Source organism: Zonotrichia albicollis, chromosome 1 (assembly GCF_047830755.1).
Source record: "Zonotrichia albicollis isolate bZonAlb1 chromosome 1, bZonAlb1.hap1, whole genome shotgun sequence".
NCBI classification, from domain to species: domain Eukaryota; kingdom Metazoa; phylum Chordata; class Aves; order Passeriformes; family Passerellidae; genus Zonotrichia; species Zonotrichia albicollis.
In genome coordinates this window covers 5,137,364-5,147,000 of record NC_133819.1, presented here as the reverse complement: position 1 = coordinate 5,147,000, position 9,637 = coordinate 5,137,364, and the positions used below count along the sequence as shown (strand labels likewise).

Below are 9,637 nucleotides of genomic sequence, written 5' to 3'. Positions count from 1 at the left end.
TAAGTGAAATAAGTTTAACCCATTTATTATGGTGACATTTGAAATCTAGCATGAGTTTTGACATTCCCTGCTCTTAGATTTCCAAAAGGTGTTTATGGTACAGAGTCACTTAAATATTGCCATCTCATGGCCATTTTTGAGAAAGATAAAGGACTAGAAACAGTCCTAAATAAACAACATGAATAAAACACCACCTAAGTGTCTTAGGCATCAAGCTCCAAGATCAAACAAGCCTAGGAATAGTTTAAATTACATTTATTTTTAGTGTTTGGCTGTTCACCCTTGTAACGTTCAGCTGAGGGAACAAAATAGGAAATTTATTTTAGCAACATGCGAAATAAAACTGGCCCATAATTAACAGACCCTTTAGCAGACTAGAATCCACTGTCAATTCTACTGCCTTTAGTCAAAACTCAATACATTCTTTAAAGCAACAGGTACTTTGTCAATCCTGTTCATAACTACTGTGCTTGCAGTATTTTAGACTAACAACAGATCAGAGACAGATTTTTTTTGTCAGGGTGGACTCATCTGCCCTCATGTGCTGTGGCTTTGCCTGCACCCTTTGGCTGAAGCTGAGCTGTCACAGATAAAGCTGTGGGACCCTGAGTCCCCCCTCCATCAGCACCAGTGTCACTTACTGACAGTGCAGAAACAGAGCAGGAGCCAGGGCAGGGAAAGCTAAACCAGGCAATATTGTGCTAAATAAGTGTACTTTAGTTTATAGCCTAAACACACACCAGCCTTGTACCCCACTCTCGTCACTTACAAAGGGTTTTCACTGCAGTAGCTCTATTATTGCCCATCAGCAGCTTTGAAATTCATGATAAATCACTGCCCTGAGGATTATAAAACCATCCATGTCTTCCATTGTTTATGTCATGCTTGCCCTTACATTCAGAAGTGATGTGCAAACAAAAAAAAGGCTACAAAAACCAATTGCTGGTGCTGCACAACAGCCCTGTTTTAAACTTAAAATAATTTGTATAAAAATAGCAATGAGTAAATAGAAAAGCACAAAGGAAAGCTATTTCTTGGTCACTACAGCAGCCAAGACATTCAATCTTCAGCAAAAAGATTCATCACCCCTACTTTAAAATCATCTTCAATTTATTTCAAGTAAGCACCATCATTCCCCCCCTCACTGTTTATTTAACTGCAAGGCCCCCACCTGGTCCACTCAAGAGCAGAAGTGAATGACAGGAGCCACCACCATGGCTTTGTCCCATTTGAGGCTGCACTTTCAAACCCCACATTATTTCTTTCCTGCCCAAGTAGGGATAAAGAAGGTACACAAAGGACAGTTGCAGAGGAGGGAATTAAACCAAGAAAAAGAATAGTTAGAGTACTAGAGTAGTAAGTAAAAGTATCTTAGTGTAAGAAATGCCTTGCAAGCCACAAGAACAGTCTAACCAAGATGTACCATTAGAAAAGCTTTCTAACAAATCAAAACTATAAATATTTTTTTAATGCCATCAAACATACTGATAAAAATCATCACTAAGTGTCACTCTTCAGGCACAGTGCCTTTGTAAATACATTCAGGAGCACTTTTAGGCAAATCTGAATTCATGAACTTGACATTCTGCCCGTGTCCAACTTGTTTCTGCATCAATTTGTCTATTGATTGGGTGATTTTGGACAGCATTCAAATTCTGAACATAGATCAATCCATTAAACAGTGATTGGAAAAGACAACAGGCTATGTACTTCATGTGATTTCTTTTCTAGTATTGTCTACACTAACAAAATAGAGTAACTGTAATTCTTTCAAGATCAGAAAAATATTCAGCAGTCTGTAAACAGCAGCAGGGTCCATTTCACTGAGGATCTTGTGCAGCTGCTTCTCCTTTCTGCTCACTTGCTGCTTCATGCTCTGGTGTGTCTGGAGCAGTGGGGAGGGAGCTCTCCATGCTGTTCACAAGCACCTTGGGCTCCTGGTTATCACCATCAGTTCCTAGTGTTGTTTTTGAAGAAATGTCATGAGGAAGATCAAGAGAAGGTAGAGATGGAATTGAAGGCAGGAGGTCATCCAGGGGGGGCTGCTTGCCTGGTCCTTCAGGGTCCAAAGCTGAGGAGTTTTCTGGGAAATGGAGAGAGTTGGTAAAAATCCAAAACATATTAGGCTAACAGACAGTGCCTCAGCATTTTCATTTAAAGAGACCCACATGCTATAAACGTAAGAAAAAGCACATTGAATTTTTCCATTTCTAAACCTGATTTCTGCTACTTTTTCCATCCCATTTTTGCTGATTTTTATTAAAATCTGCCTGTTTCCAAAATCTGTGATGATGTTAAGCTAGCATGAGTTGGTGCCATTCCAGAAACAAGACCCAAAGGAAATAATGACTGCACTTACCAAAATAAGCAGAGGCTTCACTCTTTGGCATTAATGTTTCAGAGCCTACAGAAGCTCCTGCTGCTGGCATGTTGAAGGGGGCAGATGAGGATAGGTTGGACACTTCTGTTAAGCTTGTGAACTCAGAAACTGAAATTCCAGACATATCTAGAAATCCTGAAGGAGAAAGAAAGAATTAGTTAGATGCAACACAAAATGCTAGATTCGTAAGGACATGTTCAATCCAGACAGAAGTCAGTGAAGTACCCTTCTTACTAAAGGCAAATAAATTTAACTTACCTGGTAGCTAAATTCTACAGCTCTGAAATCCAGGGAAATCAAAAACCTCAAGGAAAGCTACCACCAGTGCTCACAGTTCTGAATTTAAATCTCTAGCTTGTTTAAGACCATATTAATTTACTTAGATGTACTCTAAAGAATTGGTGAAAAAAAGCACCCAAGAAAACACACCTGGATCCATAACTCTCTGGAGAGGGGGAGGAGGAGAAAGGGAGCTTTCTGGTGAGTAACCACTCATTTCCTGCTCTGTGGAATGATCCAAGTTCATAACTGCTTCAGAGCTGTCATTCTGAGAGGTAGGTGCCAACAGTGGAGTCTGGAATAAGACAGCAAGAAGCAAAAACATTATTTTACATCAAAAACTTCACCAACCCTCCCATGGAAGCATCCTGCCTGTCTCCACATGCAGCAGTTCAGAGAGAAGCTGTGATGCCGAAACTGAAAGACAAACACCACTCAGGACATGTTCCAGCTCAGCCTTTCAAAGCCTGGCTGTTCTCAGAACTTGGTTCCTGGAGGTGTATCTATCTTTCTCCTAGTGAAGTAGGTGTTCTAACATGATCCCCATTGAGTGGCACAGCTGTAGCATGCAAGACTTGAAAATAGGGAGAAAATATCTGGCAAGAATTTTTATCAGCTGCCACTGGTGATCTGGGACCTGTTCTCCCCTTCCCTTCACCCAACTCCATTTCATTCAATAAACTTGAATGCTGTACTCAAACATTCTGTATTACCACTGTCCCAAACAACAGAAAATTTTCCACCTCCACAGAACGTGGCAGAGTTTGGAATTTGGTTTTTTCCTACCTCTGTGTAACCATTAGTGGATGGCAGAGGAGTTCCAGTTTCTGGTGAGGGTGAAGCTGATTTGCTTTCTGGCTTTTTCTTGGATGTTGTGGACTGTGTTGGAATTCTGTGCAAATAGCCATATCCAATACCACATCCTAAACTGTACAAGTGAAAAAAAAAATCAAGACACAAAAAGGTGTTCTTAACAAAGCTAATATTTTAAATTTTGACTTTTTTAAACAAGAATAGCTTATGTCTTTTATCTATAGCAGGAAATACCTACCTGCAAGAATTTCCACTAAAGAGTACTCAAGGAATGCTCTGCAATCAAGTTTGAGACATGCACAGCTTAGCTTTCAGTGAACTATTTTATATCTTTACAAAATATTTAATTTGACCTGATGTGGGTTTTGTTCTTGCTTTAGCTGAATGTTTTGACTATGAGAATGCAAGTAATGAATCTGCTAATGGGGAACTCAAAACAGGAGTTCTGCAATTTGATTCTACCTGAGCAGGATTAGATCCTGAATGTGCCCAATTCCTAATTCTAAGCTGATTTTTTTTTAATGTAAAGATTAACAGCTTTGGGTGACAAGTGTGAGGAAACAAGGCTTAACATGGAAACACCAATAACTGATAGTAGTAATACTCCTAACAGGAGCTCATTTACAGCAAGTGTCAAACCTGTCATCAAGAGAGATCAGTACCTTCCTTCTCCACCCCAAGCTCCATTGGGAGTCACAACTACCTCTCGGATGGAATCTGCCTCAGTGTTATAAACCATCAGCTTCAGAGGCTTCCCCTCGTGGGATTCAATCAGGGAAAAGAAATCCTCTGACTAGGAAAAAAATGATAAAAAGTAGTAGTTAATAAACTCATACATGCAAGTCAACATTTTATATAGTTGTTTACTCAATGTGAGACATTAAACATCCAGAGATAGGAAAATCACCAATGTAGTTTGATCTTAAGTGGCAAATTCTTTTTATTGTCAGACTAAAAAGAAAGATAATGTTTACCTTAACAATAAAGCTTCTGTCATAAACATCAACCCTCCAAAATCCCTCATTGCCACCCCCATGTGTTTGATGAGATTTATACAAAACAATAAACACCTGGCAGGCACAAAGACAACCACTGCCTGCTGGAAGGAACGTGCACCCTACCTCCTGCAGAATCTGATCAGATCCAACAACGTAGTCAGTGTAAGGCTGGAGACCAGCCAGAGCTGCAGGAGACGAAGGCTCCACGTCCTGTGAAAGAATGACACGAGTTATCTGCACCCCCAGCAGGAGAAACCAGCAAGATCAAAAAGAACTAATTCCCAGAGCAAGGAGGGAAAGAACATTTTGTTAATGGGATAAAAAAAGAAGTTCTCAAATAGTCTACATCTACCTGTGACATCCTGTAGAACATGATGAGTAAGAATGATGTAGAACATGATGGGTAAGAAGATGTTACCAATCTAAAATTGCATCCTCTGAAGATGCTGAGAAAATGCACTTGCTTAAACAACCACAAACATAAACATTCTTTCCTATTCAGTTCTACTCTTCCAGCTCTTCTTAATTTTAAAATAAATTCATGGTGCTTTTTGTAACATTAAAATTACTTCACTGAAGTTTAGCCAGCTTTACAGAGACACCAATCAGAATCTTTTTACTTTTGTCATTGATCAACATAAAAGGAAAAAACCCTTCCCACCTGTACTGTTTGGTCTGCTTGGGATGGAGTTATTTTTGTCCTTGTCCCTACTCAAACAGCTCAGACAAACCTTCAAGACTGTGTCCTTCCCCTGAGTTGCTGCATCACTGTACATCACTAAACATCACACAGTAAAACAAGGTTGTACAGACAGTCAGGAGCCAGCCAAGCTCTGCTGCTCACCAGAACGTGCCACACGTGCTCATTGGCTCCCTGGAAGCTGCAGAACCTCACACTGGCCCCAAGGAGGCCTTGGCCTCCCCACATGTTGCTGGGGATCACCTCCACCTCTCGGATTTTCATCGTTTTGATGTTGTACACCTCCAGCTTCACTGCTTTTTCAGCATTTGCCTTCAGCAGGTCTTTCAGCATATTGTTCTCCTTGTTCTGTAAAGCAGATGCAGGATTAACATTATTTCCAGTCACATCTGTAGCATGTGGCAGAATTTGTATACAAAGAGCCAAATCTATCAAAGTTTAGGCTGTGTGGTTCACAAACAATCCCGGCAATTTCCAGTTCAATTTTCTTTTACTAGAAGGCAGTCAGTACTGTCAACACACATCCCTTTACATAAGTATTTCCTGTTATTCCATTTCATCACTGGCATTCCTGTCCTTCACAATTGCTGTTAAATAACACCAGCAGTATCAGATGCCAGCTGTAGTCTAACAAGGAGCAGCAACATTTCCCTTCATGTGTCTGAGCCCCATCCTCTTCAACAGCCCTCCAAAGTTACTGCACACTGACTGTGAAAGAACAGCTTCATTTCTGAATTGTTAGAAAATGAAATGATCTTCCCCAAAAATCTGCCCTCATAATGATCACTTCCAAAAAAGACATCTCCTCTCATAAAACCAAAACAAACTTAATGAATTCAGCTTGAATGTGGTTATGGTGGAGCATACAAGGCACAGCTCTGACAAAACCCCAACCAAAACCCAAAAAAACCCCATCAACCAAAACTCAACTCTTCTCTCATAACTCAACACACAGGAACTGTGTTCTTGGCCTCAGATGTATAAGTAGGCTGATTCTTTTCAATGTTTTATCAAGTGTTGAAACAAGTTTGTTTAAACAAACATTGAGCTCTATTGACTCACCAGTTCAGTATTCACCTTGTGGTAGAAAATATGTACAAATGAGCAATAACAAAAACATTGTGTTAACCTGCTAAGAAGTTAATGTGAGTAAAAGCATAAACAAAACCTTTCCTTCAAACTTGGGGCTAGCCAAAGAGACTTTGAACCTCTGCAAGTTTTACTTCAGTTTTAATGTCTAATGTGAAAAGTTTCTCTGCTTGTGACAGTTCTGGTTTTTACCTTTCATCATCACTACAGTGCCCACAGTTCATGTGAGGTGGAAAACAAAATCATCTCAGACTTACAAGCCTCGTGTGTCCTATGGCAATGATGAAATCAAAGAAAGGTTCCAGTCCTCCTTGTTGGGCTGGGGAGTTCTCCTGAACCTGCAGAACACAGATTTTATTGTTATTCCACACTGACCTCCAGTTACATAAGGGAAAGTGTTAATCTTTACACTTGATTCAATATTTACTTTTGAGCTGAGCCAGAGATAAGGCACCAAATGACCACCCTCAAGCAGCAGCCCAAAATTAGGCTCTTACTTTTATATAACTATGAACAGATACCCAAATCAAGCTGTAAAAAGCAGGTTTTGAACCCCATATAAGACGCAAATAATGTGATTCAGAGTTCATAGCCTGGAATTATTAAATTCTGAATACTTTGGAGAAAATTTGGGTTTTCAAGGTGCTACTGCAGGATTTTCTCCTGTGGTTCTAACAACCTGAGCACTGTGAGAGTCCTCACTTGCATCAGAGCCATTTTTCCATGAAGACAAGTGACAGCTGGGTTCCCACATTCCCAGCCCCCAGGAACAGGAATATTTACACAAGCACACACTTCTCACAAGTTCTGGTCAAGGAAACTGCTACCACTTACAAAAAATTCCTAAGAAATAGATTTGGGACATCTCAATTTCATTAGAACCAAAGCTGTCATAGAAGAGATGCCATCACTAGAGAGAACACTCATAAAACACATTCATACCAGGAAAAACCCCACAAAAATTCTGCAATTACATTAAATCCACCCACCTCAAGGTGCACTGACAAAGCAAGATGGTGTTAAGGAATCACTGACAATTTGCTCTTGACTTCACTTTTTGTTAACTCAGCAGCCCTTAACCTGAGATATATTTGACTCCTGAGGGCCACCTCACAATTTAAGCACAAAATTAAAACCCAGGCATCACCTAAACTGAGAAGTTCATTGCTAGAAAAGTTACATCTTGTATTTGATCTGGTGTTACCAAAATTATATATAAATATATAAATATAAATATAAATATATATATATAGGGGGTTTTTTAATAGATAAAGTTGTATTGGTATTGGGGCTTTCGCTGGCACAACTGTCTATAAAAGTTAGAAAAATGTATTTAATAGCATAGTTACTGCAGTAAAGCTTCTAAAGCAAAAATAAGAATAAAATTCACGCTTTTTTTTTAAACAGTCAAGACCGAGCACTGTAACCACAGCTGGAGTCGAAGTATTAACTTTTATCACAGCCCTGAACTGCATCAAAAGCAAGCAGGTGGCTTTATACTGATGCTGAGAAACGCAGAATGCACATGAAGAGGAAACAGCACGTGGCAACAACGCTCCCATTCTTATTCCAGGGAAAGAAAATACCCACTAAAAGAAAGCATAATTCATGCAAACAGCTGTTATCTGCCCATCCTTAAACCTCCAGATATGCACTTACACCTCTGTACGTGCAGACATCTGCTAAATAGAGGAGTTACAACAAACTTGCATCTGGGAGAGGCAGCCACGGGGGAAACACTGCTGGAAGGGGAATTAACCCCCTAACGCGATGCTGTGGGGATTCACAGGGAAGGGAGCAGGGAAGGAGGGAAGAGGGGGAATAGGGAGAGAAGAACAGGGAGAAAAGTAGAGCAGAGAGAGAGAACTGAGACAGATGGAGGGGAGCAGAAAGAGAAGGGAAGCAGGGAAGAGAGCAGGGAGAAAAGGAGGGGAACAGGGAGGGAAGAATCGCTGCTCTACTCTCGAATTATTTCAAGCTCCCCCGGGCAGCTCAGCACCCATTCCCGCCAGGTCGCGGCCCCGAGCTCGATGCAGCCCCCGCGGGTCCCCACGGCCGCCCCGCCCCGCCCCTGCCGCCGTGGCAGCTCCGGGACGGAGCCAACAGCCGGAGCCGGGGCGGCCCGGGTGCGGACCCCGCCGGAGCCGCCCCAGCGCCCGCCGCCCCTCGCGGCCCTCCCAACCTCCCTCCGTATCCCCGCGGCCGCCTCACCCCGTGCACGTGGAATCCCTCGGCGCCGCCGCCGGGGCCCTCGGAGCTGGAGCTCAGCCCCATGGCGGCCGCGCCAGCAGCGCTCCGCCGGACCCGAGCGGAGCCGGCCCTCAGGCGGCCGCGGTCCCCGGCAGCGCCCGCACGCCGCTCCCGCAGGCCGGAGCAACCGAGCGCCGAGCGCAGCGCCGGGTCAAGGCGTAGCGATGGGGGAACGCGGCTCGACTCCGCGCCCTGGCGCGTGACCGGTGGGGAACGCCCCCTAACGACGGGGGCGGGGCGGGAGAAGCGAGGCGTTGCTGTGGGGAGAGGAGAAGGGGCGTGGCTAATGCTGAGGGCGTGGCCTGTGCGGAGGGGCGGGGCCATACCTGAGGGGCGGGGCCAGCGCTGGAGTCCCAGAACCACAAAATCACAGAATTACGGAATTTTTTAGGTTGGGAAAAAACTGAGATCACTGAATCCAACCTCTCAACGAACACCACCGTGGGGACAGCCCATGGCACTTCAATGTTCCCACAAGCACCTCCAGGCACGGTGGCTCCACCACCTTCCTGGGCTGCCCCTTCCAATGTCTGATCTACCCTCTCTGTGAAGAAATTCCTCCTGTGAAAAACGCCAATTTTATGATTGGCTTTTCGCAAATATTACAATGAATATTATATGTGTTGTGTTAGAAAGTAATGCTATATTAATTCTCTTAAGTAAGTGTGTTAAATAGGTTATGAAAAATGTTAAAATAGAATCTATGCTATGTAGGATGCTTTTTTAAAGAAAGGACTTGCAGTGAGATAGCAGCCACAGGACACCTGAATCTTTCAGAGAAAAATAATTTATTGCCTTCTTATCAGAAGAAATGAACTTCTTCCCACCTCAAAGGTGCTGTTGGATTCAGAGGAAGAAGTTGACACTGCCCAGACAGAATCCTGTATTTGAATGGAATTAATGCATCATGTATGAGGTGTATGAATATGCAACAGGCTGTTGTTTTTAAGGGTTAATTCTTTATTAAGTGGGTCCCTTTTCGGGCTCATGTTGCCCATAAAAAGGTACCTGGACATCCGTAACTCTTTGTTTCTGTTGTCTCATATTGTTCTAATTCAAATTGTCCAAATTATTATTACTCTAATTGTATTACTATTTTTATAACCATCTTATTACTATTAAACTTTA

At 42.5% G+C, this 9,637-nt stretch overlaps 1 protein-coding gene across 1 annotated transcript; it reads right to left on the bottom strand.

Moving 5' to 3' along the window:
• GORASP1 (golgi reassembly stacking protein 1) lies at positions 1–8,709 on the bottom strand. The gene is made up of 9 exons (XM_074546959.1): positions 8,471–8,709; positions 6,517–6,597; positions 5,315–5,518; positions 4,594–4,680; positions 4,135–4,265; positions 3,446–3,587; positions 2,810–2,954; positions 2,360–2,515; positions 1–2,083 (listed from the first exon to the last, which is right to left on the bottom strand). The coding sequence occupies exons 1-9, from the start codon at positions 8,531–8,533 to the stop codon at positions 1,821–1,823; spliced, it is 1,272 nt and encodes a 423-aa protein (XP_074403060.1). The 5' UTR covers positions 8,534–8,709; the 3' UTR covers positions 1–1,820.
• Between the last annotated feature and the right edge of the window lie 928 nt (positions 8,710–9,637).

What these genes read in the sequence shown, in the direction of transcription:
- GORASP1 (XM_074546959.1), bottom strand. Translation starts at nt 8,533, where the DNA reads ATGGGGCTGAGCTCCAGCTCCGAGGGCCCCGGCGGCGGCGCCGAGGGA. An exon ending in CTGATCAGATTCTGCAGGAG is followed by an intron (nt 4,266 to 4,593) that starts GTAGGGTGCACG and finishes TTTTTTTCCTAG; the next exon opens with TCAGAGGATTTCTTTTCCCT. An exon ending in CCACTAATGGTTACACAGAG is followed by an intron (nt 2,955 to 3,445) that starts GTAGGAAAAAAC and finishes GTCTTATTCCAG; the next exon opens with ACTCCACTGTTGGCACCTAC.